A 19,920-nucleotide genomic window follows, 5' to 3' on the forward strand; every position below is an offset into this window, starting at 1 on the left:
ATACGCATGAGCGCGCGGTGAAACAAAATGAAGAAGTATCGCCGGTAGGGGGAAACAGGGAAAAATAAATAGCCTAATAAGAATATGTTTGTCAGAAATGGATGCAGAAAGGATAAAAAGGGGGTGATATAAGGTGAAATAGTTCATATGGTTTCAACACTAAAACAAAGGTAAATGCGCAGGAAAAACAGGGATTTTTTGTTAAAGATACCTCACAGTTCTACTATCCAAACGATAAATTACAGCATTCCTGAAAATTGTACTATTTTATTATTTTAAGAAATTATTTGCGGGGATGCTTAAGAGGAGACTGTCTCATTTCAAAGTTTTTATACTACTAGTTGATCACAATTATCATGTCTATTTTCATGTTTGATGGTACTATCATATCCTGTGATTAATATGGTAATGGAATTCAACATTTCATAGGCAGTAATAGAAATGAGAGGAGAAAAAGAAACTTTTAAATGACTATTAATGCTATTACATCCCTGTACTAGTAATATTTTTTTTTTTTTTTTTTTTTTTTGAAAGAAAAAACAAAAGTGTATTTTAAAGAAGTGGGTGGTGGTTGTACTCACTTTTCTCAAAAAGGCGACGGAATAATTTAGGGAAAATTTATTTAGCTTATAAAAATAATACACTTTTCACTTAATAAGTCTACCCCGGAAAAAATTAAAAATTCCTTTTTTTTTATATCTAGCCCCATGTTTTTCCGTGCGGATCTTTTTAAGTGGTTAATGAGATTCGAGATTTTTTTTTTTTCCCTTTCTTCATTTCACTTCAAAGAAAGGTGCTAGGGTTTCTGTTCAATGGTATTGTTTTCATTTTTCTTTTTCTAATGTTATTTTTTCCCCATATTAAAAACTAAATTTAAATGGTGTTATTATATTATTTTATGGATCGCCTGATTATTAAACTACAGATAGGGACAATAAAAACTTTTTATTAGCTCAAACTTATTATTACGTTCAGCAACAAGGATTAGTTTTTTTTTTTTTTTTTTTTTCCTTTTTTTCTTTTTAAATTACCTTTTTATTTTTTTTTGAGATTCAAACTTTTATTTTTGAAGCATATAAAAAGGATAGACTTTCAAAGTTTTTTAAGTTTTTCAAATTTATTTTTTTATTTCCTTTTCTCTTTTATTCATAATTTTATTTATAAGAAATACAAAAAAACCATACAAAAACACAACAAGTTTTTATTATTAATTCAAACACTCAAGTAATTCATATTACAAATTTATTATTATTATTATTATTATTATTTAAAACAATAATACAATAAAACAAACAAACAAAAAAAAATGTCTAGCGAGAAAATCGAAGGAGGTCCTTCAAGTGGCAGTAACAATGGTAGTGTCTTAAACGATCCTACAGCAAACGATGATGTTCACTCCCAATTATCAACTCCCTCTCATGATAAAGCTGTTGATGATTCAATGAGTTATCAAAATGGTCCAAACGATCTTGAAATGCCTAAAAAAGCTGGTGGTGCTTACGTAGGTGTCTCATTATTGTGTGTGATGGTTGCCTTTGGTGGTTACGTTTTCGGTTGGGATACTGGTACCATTTCTGGTTTTGTTGCCCAAACTGATTTTTTGAGAAGATTTGGTTCTTATAGTCACACTACTGGCAAATACTATTTGAGTAATGCTAGAATGGGTTTAGTTGTCGCTATTTTCAATATTGGTTGTGCTATCGGTGGTTTGACTTTGGGTAGATTAGGTGATATGTACGGTAGAAAAATTGGTTTGATGGCTGTTACCCTTGTCTATGTTATTGGTATTCTTATCCAAATCTGTTCTTTTAACAAATGGTATCAATATTTCATTGGTAGAATTATTTCTGGTTTAGGTGTTGGTGGTATTTCTGTTTTGTCACCAATGTTGATCGGTGAAACTTCTCCAAAACATTTAAGAGGTACTTTGGTTGCATGTTACCAATTGATGATTACTTTGGGTATCTTTTTAGGTTATTGTACTAATTTTGGTACTAAGAACTACAGTAACGAAGTGCAATGGAGAGTTCCATTAGGTTTATCATTTGCCTGGGCTTTGTTTATGGTGGGTGGTATGACTTTTGTCCCAGAATCTGCTCGTTATTTATGTGAAAAGGACAGAGTTGAAGATGCCAAGAAATCTTTGTCTGTTGTTAATAAGGTTCCTATTGACGATCCAGCTCTTCAAGCTGAAATTGATATTATTATGTCTGGTCTTGAGGCTGAAAGATTGGCTGGTAATGCCACTTTTGGGGAATTGTTTTCTACTAAGACTAAGGTTTTACAAAGATTAGTTATGGGTGTTATGTTACAAAGTTTGCAACAATTGACAGGTGATAACTATTTCTTCTACTACGGTACCACTGTTTTTGCATCTGTTGGTTTAGCTGATACTTTTGAAACTGCCATTGTTATTGGTGTTGTTAACTTTTTCAGTACATTTGTCGGTATTTGGGTTGTTGGTCGTTTTGGTCGTCGTACTTGTTTATTATGGGGTGCAGCCACTATGACATGTTGTATGGTTGTTTTCGCATCTGTTGGTGTCACAAGATTATGGCCAGAGGGTGCCGGCCATAAGGATATTGCAAGTAAAGGTGCCGGTAACTGTATGATTGTTTTCACATGTTTCTATATTTTCTGTTTTGCTACTACCTGGGCCCCATTAGCCTATGTTGTTGTTAGTGAATCTTATCCATTGAGAGTTAAATCCAAGTGTATGGCTATCGCTACCGCTGCCAATTGGATCTGGGGTTTCTTGATTTCATTTTTCACACCATTTATCACTTCTGCCATTAATTTCTACTACGGTTATGTTTTCATGGGATGTTTAGTTTTCATGTTCTTCTACGTGTTCTTCTGTGTTCCAGAAACCAAAGGTTTGAGTTTAGAAGAAGTCAACGATATGTGGTTAGAAGGTGTTTTACCATGGAAATCTGCTTCCTGGGTTCCAGCCTCCAGAAGAGGTGCTGATTATGATGTTGATGCTCTACAACATGATGAAAAGAAGGGTTGGAAGAAATTCTTTTAGAATGACTTCAAGGTCGAGAGAAATGGAGTGATGATCAATTTTTTTTTTCTTAGCATTAGTGGGGATTGTCTTAATTTTAATTTTTTTTTTTTTAATTTTTTCTGCTCTTTGTTAATTTTTAATTGTTTGACATGAACATGTTTATTTTTGGTAATTTTCTATTTTGTTTTGCCTGATCATCGTAATGTGTTTTTAAGGATGCATTTGATTTTTATTTTATTTTATTTTATTTTTTATTTTATTTTATTTTATATTTAATGTAATTTTTTATTTAGTTTATCTATAATTTTCATGACTTCAATTTATTTTTATTACTTTTACACAATATGATTTTCTTAAAATTAATATAATTTTAGTATTTTAATTTTCTTTATGTTAATCGTTCTAAATATAAGACGTCTAGATTTTGATATGCATCGTCTGTCTCCAAATCTCCAAAGGTTGAAAAAGTAAAATAAGAAAAGCGTTATAAACTAAACAATTCAATTAGATTGCAAATCATATGTATACTATATTATGATAAGTTGTACTAAAAGGGAGAAAAAAAAAAAAAAAAATTAAAAGCAATAACATATAAGCGTGAAACCGAACTATCTGGTAAAGAAAAAAAAAAAAGGTATCATTATATATACATATATATTTGTCTTTTTGTTTTTTTTTTTTTTATTTTTTTTTTAATTTTTATTTTTAATTTTTTGTTTATATCTTGATGTATTTATGACACTCTATATTTTTGCCCCTGTTATTATTTATCTTCCTTTTTATATATGTGTACATGTGTAAATGTAAAAGCTTCTAAATCCACGTACCTGCTAAATCATCTGTCATAGAATCAACGGTGTAATTATTACTATCTTCGTAGTCATCATTTCTAACATTCTCCACATCGTCGGCATTGTCAGCGCTCTCCTCTAGGATAAAAGTAAATTCAAACCACCCAACACCATGTTCTACAATATCAGTTTCACCTTTTTCTCTTTCCTTTCCATCTTCTTCGTTACCCTCTTTTTTAATAGTTAACGTAAAATCAGAACAATATTGATAGATATATGGTTTAGTACCAGCAACACCAGTGACTATATTTTTAATAAAAGTAGGAATCTCTTTCATGACATCGACTCTTTCCACTAACTCTTCATCTCCCAAAGAACCTTCTAAAGTAGCGTGGAATGGGGTATTAACAACACTATCATTATACACCCCGTTATAGTCTATAACCACTTTTGTAGGACAACTCCAACCAACGCTATCAACAATACAGTCCAAGTGTTGACAATCATTGTCAACAGTACAACTTAATATCTTATCATCCTTAACAACGATACCAACAGAAACTTTCGTATTGCCATATGACTTGGGGGTAACGAATTCCATTAGGACGGCTGAATAGTGTTCATTTACGAAATTCATAAAGTTCCAACTTTTGGCAGCATGATGTGGTTTCATACCTTGCAAAGCCATAACAAACATACCAATAGCCTTGTTTCCAGAGTTGTCAAACTCAATAACTTCATGATCACCAGGTAATGTGATGGTACCTGTGCACTCGTTTCTTGGCCAAAAAACGTGTCTCATTCTCCCCCAACTGTTTTCGATATCTGGACCGTAGTATGTGGTTGGGTCTTCACCGACTTTGACCCCCGGGGCGATTTTGGTGAATGTCAAATCCACTTTTAGATCGTCGTTGGTGTCGTCAGAGACGAAATGTATTTTTGTATCATTATCGATCCATTCGATTTTCAAACTATCAGAATAGAAATTACCGTTAATTATTTCGACCTCATCTAGATGATTAGAAGCCCAAATAGTTTCAAAAGTGGTGGCATCTTTCGAGTCGGCTGAGGGTTTTTTGAGATAGTTGTATAGTTTAAATGTGAATTGGGCAGTGGTATGTAAACCACCGATATTAGAATGAATAACTTGAGCAAATCCAATATAACCTTTATTAAAGTCTTTGAAATAAAAGGTGGATGTTTCAACGTTTGTGTTTTCTGGGACTTGCCAATGGAAATCTTTGCTAGTTGCTTCAACAAATGGATTAGATGAGTCAAGAAGACTTTTTTTTGTACATGGATGGATGTGATCTGTACCATACTCCGGTTCAGCTAAGCCTGTAACAGAAGATATACTGCCTTGGATCCATTTTAGCATTTTTGGTTAGTTTTTGTATAAATAGTCTATCAAATAATGGTGATATAATGGCAACGTAAGAGGGAGAGAAAGGAGAGGGGGGGGGATGGTGCTCCTGTTGCTATTTATGTATATTTGGTTAGTTATTATTTGTTGGTTTGAAAATTGAGAAGAAGTAAGAAGTAGTAGACAAGGATGAAAGAATTGATACAGTGCAATGATTTATATTTATAATAATATAAAAGAAATAAGAATATTTTTTTTTTTGTTTTTATAAACGAATTAAAAAAAAAAAAAAAAGATTTTATTTATTTTTTATGTGCATTTCTGCAGGGAATCAGTTATAAGAAATGCTTAGAGAATTACGCACAGTGCTTTCTTTTTCTTTTCTTTTCTTTTCTTTTCTTTTCTTTTCTTTTCTTTTCTTTTCTGTCCGTTGGTTCACAACATTTGCATAGAAAACAGCGCAGAGCAACGTGGAATGGCGGTCCTTTTGTTTCTTTTTTTTGTTTCCCTTTTTTTCTAAGTTGGGTGGCAAAAATAAAATAAAATAAAATAAAATAAAATAAAATGAAAAAGGAGTTTTTTTTCTCTCATTTTCAACAAACTTGGACTTGGAATCGCTGCCAGTGTGTAAATATCACACTTGTTAAGCGATATCGTACTATCTAATCTATTTTACAAAAGCTTACCACTTCTTTCCCCCTCCCCCACAACCCTCCATAACAGATCATTCCTTTTTCAAAACATCTTCCAACATGTTTAAGAAAGTCTCTTCTTCCATTCCCAGATCCGCTTCCTACTTACAAAAACCGTTAGTCAGATCATATTACACTATCCCAACTCTATCCAATTTACCAAATAGTGCAAGCAACGATACTGATGTCCCAGGTTTATTTTCTAAAGAAGGGTTGAAGAAAGCATGGAATGATAGGGCCTTGTATTATTGCTCAAAATTAAATGAATTGACCGCTAAAACTGAAAGTAGATCTTTGGATCACATAATTTCTAACTATGCCACCGTTCCCTCAAAGAAAAACATTTATGATTACGCTGTATTATTGGATAATTTATTTATGGCTTATTCAAACATTAAGATCCCCACCACTAACACTACTATTGTCAAACCTTCCAGCCAGGATTTGATTACTTTAAAGCACCATTTTAACAGTAATTCCGGTGCTTTATTTGGAAACGAACCTTTGGAATTCAATTGTGAAGCTATTGATAGATTATTAAAAAGGTCCTTTGGTAGTATTATTGAATTTAGAACTTTGCTGTTATCATCCAACTTGAGTGTGACTGGTGATGGTTTTACTTGGTTAGTAGCCAAATCATTAGTTCTAACCGAAAGTCAAGATACAGATGCATCTTCTTTCTCCAATATCAATGATGTTGAGTTGTTTGTTATTAATACCTACAACGCTGGTACTCCAATAAATAATCATATAAGATTGGGCAATTACAATTCTATTATGAAAAAGTTGAAAGAGCAGCAAAAACAGGATGCTTCCACCGACGAATATAATACCGATTTTACCACCAGCATTTTGACTTTACAAGAAGCCAAGGAAAAGGAAGTTTTCAATCATTCTCAGAAAGATTATAGATATGTTCCGTTGTTAGCTATTGATGCTTCTCCGAAATCTTGGTTACATGATTATGGTGTTTTTGGTAAGAGCAAATATTTAAATAATGTATGGGAATCCATTGACTGGAATAAAGTTGAAGAAAGATTGTTAAGAGCTGGTAATTGAAAATTTAAAAAAAGACAACCTTGTACATTATCATGTAAATATATGTATCTAAACTTCTTCTTTGCCGTTAATAGGCTTACAAATATCAATAAATACTATAACATATATATATATATATATATACACACACATATACACATAAATAGCTAAACTTTTCATTGTTCTTTAGCGTTAACAGATAATATTTCGTCAATTACATCTGTACCAACTTTGTCGATATATTCATCGTCACTCAAGTTGGAAATAGGTCCCTTATAATATTTCTTTTGATAGGTTATGTAATAAACCCAAGCCAAAATACAAACACCGGGTCCAATCACACAAGCATAGTTCATGGTATCTTTGGTAACGCCGTGCTGCATGGAGGGGAACATGACTAAAATAATGATAAAACATTGAAACAAAACACTGAACCAATCAACCGCTGGTCCCCAAAACTTGCCCAGGTAGAATGGACCAGGTTTAAATATATGCTTGCCGCAAGTATTTCTTAAGGAACTAGTAACAGCCCAAGAAAAATAATTACATGCAATCAACAAACTGAACAATGCGTTGGCAGCGGCAGTATCAATCAAACATAGCAATCCTAAGGCTAAGGAGCCAAATCCACATGCTAACACTGCATTAAATGGAACCGAAATATTAGTTTTGACCATCTTAATATATTTGGAGAAAATCAACCCATTATCTCTAGCAAATGCATAAACCTGTCTAGAGACAGCGGTCATGATGGATGCACCCATCAAGAATTGACAAAAGGCGATCAATGACATAAAAGCAATAGCCCAGTTTTTACCTAAGGAGTCGTAAATAATTTGTGCCAATGCAAACCCATATTCACTATCAATAATTCTTTCCAAATCCGGATCGATACAAGCCATCAAACAAATACATATTAGCCATCCTATTACCCAACATGCCGTGATAGAGCCTATGATACCAACAGGCACGGCTTTACTAGCATCTTTGGCTTCCTCACTTTGATGGACACAAGAGTCAAAGGCACCGATAGTCCAGCAAGCAGGCATGAAGCCTTCTAGGCAGAATTGCCAACCATTGTTCCAGTCAGAAAAATTTTCAAAAGTACCAAATATAAATTTGCCATCGTTAAATCCACCTCTATTTATCTTGGTACCAATTGGCAATGCAATGAACAATAAAACAATAATAAAACAATTACAAACGATTGAAAAAGTTTGCAATCTCGAAATGGCGGTGGATGCAACAGCAGTTAAAATAACCATGACAATAACCCCGCCTACAAAAACACCATAGGTTTTGCCATTAGTGATTTCAAAATCACCATCTTTTTGAATCACGACAGCAGCCAAAACTTCCTCTGCAAAACCATACGCAATGGAACAAACACCAGCAATCAAGGCCAAAGAATTAGCCCATCCAATAATGAATGATAGGACAACCTTGTATTTTGGGGGTGTATATAAATAAGTCCAATAGAACAACCCGCCAGCAGTTGGACAAGCTGATGCAGACTGTGCCAAAGAAATACCAATTGTTAAAATACAACCACCTGTGATGAACCACCCCCATATTAATGTGACTGGACCCCCAGTTAACCCACCACCTAAAACTGTTGCAATTGATGGCAATAAACCCATGATAGAGAAGGCAATACCAAAAACTTGAAATGTGCTAAATTGTCTTTTTAATTCTTGTTTATAACCGATTTCTGCCAATAACGCTTCATCGCCGTGCGCCGTATTGGCGTTGATGTAATTTACATCTTCTCCTGTTTTCGATCTAACCGTACGGATTGAAGTTATGGGCTCCACATTTCCAGCAGAATCATCGAGATTGGTATCAATGTTTATAATATAGTTATCTTTTTTAGACATATTGTATCCTTATCCTTTTTTATCTTGTTTATATATAGTCGCTATAAGAAATTGAAAATAAAAAATGGAAAATAAAGAAAAAGAAAAATAAAAAAGATAATTTAGTTAATATATACACTTATATATATATACTTGATTAAATTAACTTTAGTTATAAAGAATATATACTGTCATTTGAAAATATCTTTAGGAAAAAAAAAAAAAAAAAATGGGTTCTTATCATCTTTAATTAAATCAATGAAAAATCAGTAAAAAAAAAAACCCAGAAAATATTATCAATTAAATGTTGATTAAACTATTCAGTTATCTTTTTCGGGTATCAACTTTATTATTAGTGATTAATACATATACATATATATATATATATATACATATATTTAATACGGGAATCAAAACTATAACTCTCCGTGAATTAATTTACCTTAACGACGTTTCTAATTAGAATTAAATACACATATCTTTAAATGACAAGAGGAAGTAAAAGACCATGATTATCTTATTTAAAATAATTTTATCTGTCATCTTTTCAAGTGTTTTAATATAATGTTGGTATCAATATCATCATAGCCGCTAGAAAAAAATAGCAGTTTGTGCATAATATCTGCAGCGCCAGCACACACTTTTTTGAGACTAATAACCTCTGTTCGGGTTTCCTAATGGGGAAGGTACAGCATATCATCTATGGAACGATTTTAAATGATAATAATAAAAAAAAGAAAATGCTTTTTATTGGATTATTACAAGGAAAGAAAATAAAGATACAAATGATTGATTAGTCTAAAAACCATTAAGAATAAAGTCAGGTAAAATAGAAGAAAAAAAAAAGCCTCCTTTATTAACATATATTTCTTAATACTGTTCATTTAATTGTTAGCGTATCACTTTTATAGATTATATGCTACGATGATAAACCAAGGCCTAAAAATATTGATATTCTATCTGCGTTCAAGTTCTATAGACATTAATACATACCCGTTTTTTTTCTTTCTTCCTCTATAACTTAGTACTTTCCTCTATTTATCCTCTCCTCCCCTTTCTGCAATGTAAGAATGCTACTACTAGTGATAGTAAGATCGCAACGTTTAGATTTAATAAAATAGACGTGTAGTTGTTAATAATTATTTTCCATAAAAGCATTAAATTACATTTTTAAACGTAGTAACATTTATAGATAGCTGTTAATAAATTTACAGTACCACTAAAACCAGTCCATATGATATAGAATTCAGAATGGTACCAATTACAACTTTCCACTAAAAGGTACCACATTGTAGAAAGACAATATTACCACATGCCCATGATACCAAGTTATCAGTTACTTCTGTCTTCAACCATATTCTTTTTTTTTTTTTTATTGAAATTCGGGTACTTATAAAATCAGGTAAATAGGTGAAAATGCATAATGCAAGACATCAATACCAATATCAGTGTAAATAGCCGTATATCTCACATACAAACATATTGGTATGGAAATGATGATTAATAATATAAGTGAACAATTTATTTTTTGATGAAATAGAGGTTGTTTGTTCATAACTAAAAAAAAAAAAAAAAAAAAAACAATCATTTTCTGTAATTTTTCTTTTCAACAAACAATAATAGATTAACAGTGGAAGCCAAACAATTTTAGTCAGTATTACAGTTTCATTTTTAGCAGCACTTGATTTTATTTACGAGCTAAAAATACATTATTGTTGTTACGAGTGTAACAACTAACAATTCAAGCAGTTCAATCACTTTTATTTTTCTCCTATTGATATCTTCGTGCATTTTCTATTTATTTTAAGAAGAAAATTAACTTTAATTTTTTATTATATTTATCTTCCTGTCTTCCCTTAAACAAAAAAAAAAAAAAAAAAAAATACAAGAAACATTCACAATTTCTAATATTTCCTGGTGCCTTTCCCATTGTTATGGATTATCTTTATTGAAGGAGCATAAATTAAAGTTTATATAACACAAAATAACAAAGGGGAAAAAAAAAAAAAAAAAAAAGAAAAAAATCCTTGTAAAAAATATATAAAGTATGAAAGTCTTTCCAAAATAAAAATGTACAGCAAAAAAAAAAAAAACCCAATATTCTGATTATAAAGAAAAAATTAACATACAGGGCTGCCTATAAGACGAATTCAAATAATGGAAAAGAAATTAACACAGAAAACAAGATTACAAGATAATTTTGCTTCTAATCAACATGTGATCTGAGCCACATATTCTTTTCCAATAGTAATCTTTGTATTCTTTATTTTCTACTGACCTTGAGACTTTTCACTCTTTGTAAAAATTTATTTCCACTGCCATCCTTTTTAGCAGCTCTACTGCCATCATTAAAACGGACACCCATATAAACATCCTCATCTTCATTATTCCTGCCATCTGGAAAGGTGGAAACATAAGTATTAGTATTATTCTTAATCGGTGATGGACTGCCACCTCTCACAGAATTATATCCATGACCGGTAGGGATTCCATTTATATTGCCATTCATTCTGGTATTCATCTGTGTATTAGGTGCCGTTCGCCTGTTGGTGCCATGAAAATCAGCTTCATAGGTATCATCATAATCATAATCATCATCATCATCATCACTATTCCTATTAATTAAGGCTGCAGAGGCAGCGCCTTTTAATCTTTGACTTAATGATTTTTTTCTACCTAAAGTTTCATGCCTTCTGTGTCTCATATCCTCTTTAATAGCCAGCGGAGCAGCTGGTGCACCGTCTAAAAATGTGGTCGACCCCAACCCTTGAGAGGTTGGTCCATGAATTAACTGTACTTTCTGTTTGGTGTCAAACTGCCCAACATCTGATCTGTTTTTAATAGCATCCAAGGTATCAGAGCTTGAAGTGCTCATCATGGCTCTTGGTGGAATCAAGATTTCGCCGTTTCCACCACGCTTGGCCATATTATCAGTGGAATACACCACATCATCTTCATCATCATGGTTTTCAGTACCAAACATTTGATTCATTTTGGTGTTATAGGAGCTCAACGGGCCACCTTTTATAGTTGAATTTGGACCATCCTTAGGGAAGGCCAAAACTGGAGCAGTGGTGGTATTTTTATTACGATGAGGCGTACATGCGTCAAACGGACCATCATGATGGAATGCACCACCAAATAGCGCTGTAACGTCTAACTTATCAATTGTGTCAACATTTTTGGCAATTGGTCCCTTTTTCTTTGACTTACGGCTTTTAGAACCACCACCAGTATCACTAGCACTAGGACGAGAACGGCTCCTGGAGGACGAAGAATGCTTTTCATTTCTTGGGTACGGCTTTCTACTTTTAGCTATTTCATCATAAGAAGGCGGCAAATCATCTTTGGGGCTTGAATTCGGTTTAACATTATAAGGGTTTATTCTATTCCTTGTGCGGTATCTATCATTTATAGGTTGTTGATCTTTTGTATCTTCTTCTTCTTCTAAGTATCTCTCTCTTAATCTATCCTTTTCTTCTTTAGCGGTTAACCTAGCAGAGGAGGAGGAAGAAGAAGAAGCCGGTGGTATATACTGGGGTGGTTTAGTGGAAACAGTTTCTCTTTCATCAACAAATGGATTATAATTGTTATTTTGGGTTCTTACTGTTGGTGAATAACTTCTAACTGTATTGCTGTTATAAATAGTATTATTATTATTGCTCATATTGAGTATTAATTTTCCTTTTTTCTTTTTTTTTTTTTTTTTTTCTCTTCTTCCTTTAGATATGATTTATTAAAAATAGGAAAAAGAAAGTGAGAAAGGAGAAATAAAAATGTTGTAATAATTGTTAGTATTGTGATGACAAAGAAACAATGTATAGATTTGAAAGGAAAATAACTTGAAAAACTTGCAAAAAAAGAAGGATTGTGAGTGGGTATATATATATATATATAATGTATATATTAAGTGACGCACATTTGGCAATAATAGAAATGTATCAACAGGTGGCTATAAATCACAATTAATGATAAGGGAAAAAATAAAAGTAAAAATTATATTTTATTTAAAGGCTGAAAGAAACAAAATGCTCTTTCTTTTCAACTTTCTAAAAATAATTTTTTTTTTGGTTTTTTTTTTGGAGGGGGGGGGCAAAAAAAAAAAAAGGCCGAGACCTCCCCTCTCAAAATAAAACCCACACCTTTTATGACGTATCCCTTTCCCTTTCCCCCGATATCCTAATTAGGAAATATAATTCTCATCCTATATTATCACGTGATATCACATCCGTACATCTCTTTTGCTTTTGCTTAAAAAAAAAAAAAGTTAACTTGGTATTTCCAATTCAAATCCAATTACATCCCATATAAATACAGATAAAATAACATACTTTCTTCTTAATCCACCACTAGGAGATGGTGTATTGCTACCACCACTATTACTACTATTATTAAAAAATACAGAATTAGGTGTTCTAACATTATCAATTGGTGAATGCGATGAATTCATATTATTACTATTATTTTCAAAACTTATTGTCGATCTATTTCTTTGTGTATTCAATTCTAAATTATTAACATTATGTTGTTTTATATTGTTTTTTCTAATCCAATTTTGGTAGTCCTTATCTGAGTCATATTGGTTACTATTAGAACTGTCTAATTCTTGTTGTTGTGCTGCCATTCTAAATGGATTGTTCATCGAATATGGTCTACTATTACTACTGTTTGTAGTCCCAGTCCTGAGAAAACTTGGCTGTTGTTGTTGTTGTTGGTACGACATTATTAATAGAAAAACTATTAGTTACTTAACTATACATATATATATATATATGCAAACAATACGTTAGGAATGTGGTGATGACGATGCTATTTTTTTGTTGATTTTTAATTCATTTCAAATCTTGCTCGAATACAGTAAGCAATAACTAATTGATAAAAATAATAAATCTCCTATTTTTACAATTGGTGCCAACCAAAGAAAAAGAAAATAAGAAAGCAAGAAAGGGAAAAATGAAAAAAAAAGAAAAAAAAAAAAAAAAATAGTAACAAAAATAAGAAGCAAAAAAATTTACTCTTTTTGTCCGTGGAAAGAAAAAAAGAAAAGAAAAAAAGGAAAAAAAGAAAAAAAGAAAAAAGAAAAAACCAAACGGGCAGAAACGGAAAATTGGAAAAAGCAGCAGCAAATATCGCTTCTACAATTAAAAACAAACACAAAGCTAATTTATATTTGATAATCTCTACTTTTTGTTATATATAATAGTAATATACAATACATCAACAATCATCATCTTAAACTATTAAGTATGTCGAAATGGGAGGAGTCAGGGAAAAAAAAAAAAAAAAAAAAACAAAAAAAAACATATACAAGTATGTAATAACTTTGTTAATCATATATGTAAATATCTTTGAGTAAAAGTTTCATTATCAACTTTGTTGGACTTTCCAACCTTAATATAGTCCTCTTTATCCATTCTCTCCTTAATTTTCTTATGTAAAAACAACAGATAATTTTCTAAACTTTCCACCATTTCTATATTCTTATCTTCAAATAAAATATCGTACTGCATCACATTGCTGTAATAATCATCATATTGAGGCCTTAGTGGTAGCACCTTAATAAAATTACTTTCCCGATGATAGTTACAAATACGTCTCCAATACAGCATCAAATTGCGTGCTTTAATGTTAATCGCAGTATCCAAAATAGGGAAAATACCACTCTCAATATGAATCTTACTAATATCATTGATATTTTCGGAAACCCCCAATAAATCTTGTAATAACATTTTATTAGTATTGGTGTTAAACCAAATATAAACCAGATCACCTTGAAATATTACATAACACCCACCATCAATTAATTTGCGATAACTATTCCCTACGCTCAAACTAGAGATACTTTCCACACTCAACAAAGTGTCGTTTTCATCATAAAAGGTTAAATCATTTTCGCTCATCAAAGTGTGCAAAGGAATGATTTGCGGATAAAGCCTGTAATTCAATCTAGAGGGTGAACTGGTTAAGAAATCATAATACTGCACCACTCTTTCATTACCTCTAGTGGAATGATTTGTATTTTTCATTAGTTTACTACTTTCAAAAGCCAACATGTATGTAGGCAAGGTCTTTAAAGATTCTGGCAAAACCATTTGTGTATTCCCACCACCGGTTAATGCCCTATACTGAGTGAAAATGTCAACTAGTTTATTGTCTATGGTGTTGCGTACCTTACTATAATCCGAAGCATCCTCTCTCAAAGAGCGCAAAACATCTTTAACCATAATATTAACTATATTATCTTGGTTAACAAATTTGAAAATTTCAAAAATATTACTGGAAACCGCACCTGTAGTATTGACAACCCTAATTTTTCTTTCCCCCTTTAAATTTGTGTACAAAACAGCCGCTTGGAAATAACAGTCTTTACCATGTTTCAAAACATCGTCATCATATTTCAATAAAACACTAATATTAGAAGTTTTGCTTAATATACTGGTAAAAGGTGGCTTATCACTTTCATCACTGCTTTCACTGTAATAGTTGTAAACGTTTAACCCATTAGAACATCTCAATTTCCACTGGGCTTGGTAGCCTACAGTATTAGAACAACTTGTCAAGTAATCATGACATAATTGAAACTCATCTTTGGCTGGCTGAAAATGAGGGTAATGTTTTAGGAAACCGCCAGTTAAGTAAGATGGGTAGCCAACAGTACACAAATCCATAAATCCGTCAGTGGTAATAAATAAATCAATACCAACCGACTTTTTAAGCATCGCCCTGGATACTTTAACATAATATGGATTATCACACTTTAAATTTTTTTTCAAATTGTCATCCTTTTTGAATTTTAAAGTACCTCTAGAATACATTGGCAGTGAGTTTAAAGAACACAAAACCTTCCCACCATTAGCAAACGTTGCCAAAGCCAATGTAGCAGCTTCTAAAGCAGGTCCATAACAAACTTCAACCTCAGTATTGTAGTTTTCAGACTTGGAAGAACAATGCTGTTGAAGCTTTTGTAAGGTGTCTTCAATAACATACATACCATCTGCGGGTGAGACAAATAACCCTTCGTAGAATGGAAGGAAAACACTACCCTCTTCATTGCCATTGTTTCTGGTGTCTCCATATAGGTCACCAACAATGAATTCTTGCGCTGTGTCTTGATGAGCAGAAAGTTTAAAAAAATGCAAATTCTTGTCAAAAGCCATAATACCCACTTTACAGTGTGGTTGATAGTGTGATATATATTCAATACTAGATCTAACAGCCTCAATCACACTTAAACTACTTTTATTTGCATTGGCAAATGTGGAGATATCAATAAGGAAAAAATAGTGCAAAGGTTGATTCTTCCCGCCGTTATTGTCTGTAACATGATTATAGGCGTCTGGCGCATCAAATTCGTAAAAACCTTGTGTGATTGGAGGTGGTTGAAATTGCAATGGATTGTTTGTTTTAACTTTACAAAAATTACATTGATATGTGTTTTCGTAATTAAATTTGAAATGCGGATTATTATAAGCCCGGCATCTATTACAACGTAATAACCCGATATTCTGTTCTATGGTAGGAATAGCATTGGTATTGCTCGAATTTCCATCGGTACCGTCAAAGGCCTCTTCGTTGTCAAACCCATTACTGTTATTACCATTACTATTATTGCTATCAACAGTGACTAGTGTGGATATATCAGCAAAAGGTTGCATCACAACACCTAAGGGTAATTTAGTAGCACTTCTCAACTGCTCATCTTTAGGCACATTATACATCGTCAAGCTCATTAGTCTTGGATCACAAGAACCAGTGTCAAGGCCATAGAATTCAGTAGTTTTCAATGGCAAGACAGAATCACGCGTAGTATCAAAAGTCTTGTACAAATATTCTTGTTGATTAACTAATCTTTCTGTGGGTAAATCATAATTTGTGGTATTGGTAGTAGGAGTATTTGATGCAACGGGAGTAATAATCCTTTGACTGCTGCCATTATTGTTCATAATACCTGACATTGAGTTGATAATAGGCGTAGTGGTACCAGCACTGTTATTAATTGATAAACTACTAACACTAGTATTGTTACCATTTAAGTTATAATAGGCTCTAGCAGGTTTCTTCTTTCTTGTATGTGTAGAAGCGGGTCTATCATTACCTGGTTGTTGTGGCGAGTTTAGACTCAAGTTGGATATGTTTTGAGGTAACTCATTCATATTTATTAGCTTTATTTTTTCTATTTTTATTTTTATTTTTATTTTTATTTTTTTTTAGCTAATTTGGTTGAGGCAATTGGGCCTTCTTAGATACTAGAATCAGAGTTATCTTTAAAAAAAATTAATAATATTCTATTAAACTGAAAAATAAAATAAAAGTAATATGTAACTAAAAAAAGAACAAAACAAAACAAACAAACAAATAAATAAAATTTAACAAAGGATTTGTTGGTTTGTATTCGTTTGCTATGATTTCAATTTTATCTTCTTTTCTTTTCGTCCTTGAATTTTTCTTTGGAAAAAAAAAAAAAAAAAAAAATTTTTTTATAAACGATGCACCATTTTCTTAGCATTGCATATTATATATATATAAATCTGAAATAAATCAGCCAACGTGACCAGCAAACTCTCTTTTTTCTTCTTTCTGAATATAAAAATAAAGATAAAAGAAACGAACAATCCATTGGAAATATCATCTATTAAAATATATAGAAGAACTGAAATCAGTAACCTTGTTTTCCTTGTTTTTCTTTTTCTTTTTTCTTCAAGTTTTTCATAAATTAAGATCTGATACAGCATTGTATACTGTTCATGTTTCATATTTTGCAACAACAAAAATAACATCGTAAAAATAAATAACATTCTCTATAATAATATACAGTTGTAATAAACATCAAATAATAAAAAAAATTAACTTTTCTCTTTCCCCTTTTTTTTTCTTTTCCATTTCTTTTTCTATCATACATACCTTCATTATATACTTCCTCTTCCCCATCTCCATAGAGCTATTATCAAACAATACCAATAAGAGCAACAAATACAACCACAAGCACCAACAATAAAATCATTCCACCATTAGATCTAAGCTCCATAATATTATCTCCATGTGTATGTTGCAAAAGGGGAACTGCCATTTTATTCCCATAATTGGCATTCACATTCTGTCTGGCACTGGTAGACGTTCCATTCGTTGTATCAACCATGCTAGACAACGTAGTCAAAATGATTGTAATATAACTTAAGTATGAGGTACCGTCAGTGGTAACCATATAAGACTCAACAGATTGTATCGCATCCACAGTAGTTATAAATGTATATGTGTATGTTTTATCAGAGCTGGTTTCGGTAGATAACGATACAATTATAGTCGAAACAAGGCTATTTACACTAGATGACACACTGGAAACTGCGGAGTTGCTACTACCCGTGACACCCGTTGTACCTGTGTTTTTTCCGATAGTAGAGGTTATTGTGGTGCCACCAGAGGATACCACCACATATGACACACTGCTTGACGTACTACTAGTTGTCGTGGCAAATAAACTTTTCCCCGTCAGCACCTCACCGTCCGAAAAAATAGTCCCCGCCTGTACATTTGCAGGAAATGCGTTAGCCAGACTGTTAGACGATTTGGTTTCTAGAATGGTAAGAGTTAGTCCAGAATATAACGCAGTGATGTTGTTATATGTGGCATATGGTATATGTCCTGAGCTGATGAAGGCGACTTCGCCCGTTGACGTAGCAACACCGGTGGAGCTTCCGCTGGCACTGTCTTCTTTCAAAACAATATTTTTGCCCTCGGGGGTTTCTTGCTCACCGTCAACACTCTCCATTTTCTTAGCCTGTGCCAAGGCAACCGTATTATCTTCAAGGTCAGCTGCAAAATACACGTTTTTCAAAAAAGAGGTACCCAATACACTATACCCTATGTATGTGTTCGGAACAACTTTTAAAAAACAAGCTTTCGTTCCATCAGCAAAATGTAAATCTTGTCCGATTTCTGGGTCATAGCTATCGGTAATTATGTCGCCTAGTGGGATGTCAATACTTAAATCTCCAAATTCATAGTTTACAGTCGCATTGATGTTGCCCAAATCACAACTAACTACCCAAGTTCCCAAAGATTTAATGAAAAATGCATTCGTCTGGATAGCTAGCTCAATAACAACGTCCAATGGCAAAAAACTAAAGGTATATCTACTATCAATGAAAACAGGTTCAACAAAACTGTCCGCAGTTAAATTTAAAGAAACGCCTGAATCTGCAGTAACACTGACCTTTGTTAATGGGATAATTGGATAACCATTGGTTGTATTCTTCGATGTTTCGTTGTAAAAGGAGATTGTATCAAATTTAATAAAATTACCAGTATACAATGCAGGGTCCACACCACCCAATAACAACATTCCGATGCTGTCTAAAGAGTAATCATATGTGGCACTATTATCTACTGCACTATAATTTGTGTTATAATCGGCTCCTAGCCATAAAGAAAAAGATTTTGATTCTATTGTACCACTAACCACCAAACTATTTAAAAAACTAAAGGATTCATTGAAATTGCTGGAATCTGTGTCTAGTTCACTGTTAACTATGTTGCCACTTAATCCTAATGCACCATCTATATAATCCGAAAAATTTGCATTAATGAACCCAAATTCAGTAATCTGAATACTGTTGGAGTTCAAACTGACCGATTGTGTGCTATTATCGGTAATATTTTTATTAACGCTAGAAGTAGAACTGGATAAATATTCCACATTTGGGAAATCCAAAGTGTCCATGTATGCAGAACCATCAATGTGAATATCATTGATAAAATACATATTCCAAATCTTACCATAATCCAATAATATGGAGGTGGAACTTTGATTGCTATAATATGTAGAAGCTGCGAAACATTCACACTCCAATATTTCATTTTCAATGTAAAAACCATCCGATACAACCCATACATATGGTTGGCCTAGATCCACTCTTAACACCTGCTGTTGACCTGGAGTACCAAGTGTCACATTTACATAATATAGACTTGTTATATCTTTACCAACCTGGATATATGGAATTAAAGAGTTGTTGTTGGTGGTTAAACCTTTTGTGAATATTGGTGATGAAAATGATAGTAGTAGAATAAGTATTTCACATATGGACAACATTATGGTTGGGTTGTTATATGAAGACATATTTTTAGACAAGCTTGTACTTTGTTAGAGTTGTTTTGTATATTTTTATTTATT

At 32.5% G+C, this 19,920-nt stretch overlaps 7 protein-coding genes across 7 annotated transcripts; 2 read left to right on the forward strand and 5 right to left on the reverse strand.

The window, feature by feature from the left end:
- Positions 1–1,306: 1,306 nt before the first annotated feature.
- Positions 1,307–3,028, forward strand: SCDLUD_004696 (sugar porter family MFS transporter; the record flags this gene model as incomplete). Its single annotated transcript, XM_046081627.1, has 1 exon — positions 1,307–3,028. One exon carries the CDS (start codon positions 1,307–1,309, stop codon positions 3,026–3,028), a length of 1,722 nt encoding a protein of 573 aa, XP_045933194.1.
- A 795-nt stretch (positions 3,029–3,823) lies between these two features.
- On the reverse strand, positions 3,824–5,179 carry SVF1 (Svf1p; the record flags this gene model as incomplete). The annotated part of the gene is made up of 1 exon (XM_046079577.1): positions 3,824–5,179. The coding sequence occupies one exon, from the start codon at positions 5,177–5,179 to the stop codon at positions 3,824–3,826; it is 1,356 nt and encodes a 451-aa protein (XP_045933195.1).
- Positions 5,180–5,916: 737 nt separating this feature from the next.
- On the forward strand, positions 5,917–6,915 carry MRP1 (mitochondrial 37S ribosomal protein mS43; the record flags this gene model as incomplete). Its single annotated transcript, XM_046079578.1, has 1 exon — positions 5,917–6,915. The coding sequence occupies one exon, from the start codon at positions 5,917–5,919 to the stop codon at positions 6,913–6,915; it is 999 nt and encodes a 332-aa protein (XP_045933196.1).
- A 155-nt stretch (positions 6,916–7,070) lies between these two features.
- Positions 7,071–8,771, reverse strand: SCDLUD_004699 (uncharacterized protein; the record flags this gene model as incomplete). Its single annotated transcript, XM_046079579.1, has 1 exon — positions 7,071–8,771. One exon carries the CDS (start codon positions 8,769–8,771, stop codon positions 7,071–7,073), a length of 1,701 nt encoding a protein of 566 aa, XP_045933197.1.
- Positions 8,772–11,013: 2,242 nt separating this feature from the next.
- On the reverse strand, positions 11,014–13,473 carry SCDLUD_004700 (Pal1 family protein; the record flags this gene model as incomplete). Its single annotated transcript, XM_046081471.1, has 2 exons — positions 11,014–12,434; positions 13,023–13,473. The coding sequence occupies 2 exons, from the start codon at positions 13,471–13,473 to the stop codon at positions 11,014–11,016; spliced, it is 1,872 nt and encodes a 623-aa protein (XP_045933198.1).
- Positions 13,474–14,080: 607 nt separating this feature from the next.
- On the reverse strand, positions 14,081–16,903 carry SFB3 (Sfb3p; the record flags this gene model as incomplete). The annotated part of the gene is made up of 1 exon (XM_046079580.1): positions 14,081–16,903. One exon carries the CDS (start codon positions 16,901–16,903, stop codon positions 14,081–14,083), a length of 2,823 nt encoding a protein of 940 aa, XP_045933199.1.
- A 791-nt stretch (positions 16,904–17,694) lies between these two features.
- Positions 17,695–19,866, reverse strand: YPS7 (putative aspartic endopeptidase; the record flags this gene model as incomplete). The annotated part of the gene is made up of 1 exon (XM_046079581.1): positions 17,695–19,866. One exon carries the CDS (start codon positions 19,864–19,866, stop codon positions 17,695–17,697), a length of 2,172 nt encoding a protein of 723 aa, XP_045933200.1.
- Between the last annotated feature and the right edge of the window lie 54 nt (positions 19,867–19,920).

Source organism: Saccharomycodes ludwigii, chromosome VI (genome assembly GCF_020623625.1).
Source record: "Saccharomycodes ludwigii strain NBRC 1722 chromosome VI, whole genome shotgun sequence".
NCBI lineage: Eukaryota > Fungi > Ascomycota > Saccharomycetes > Saccharomycodales > Saccharomycodaceae > Saccharomycodes > Saccharomycodes ludwigii.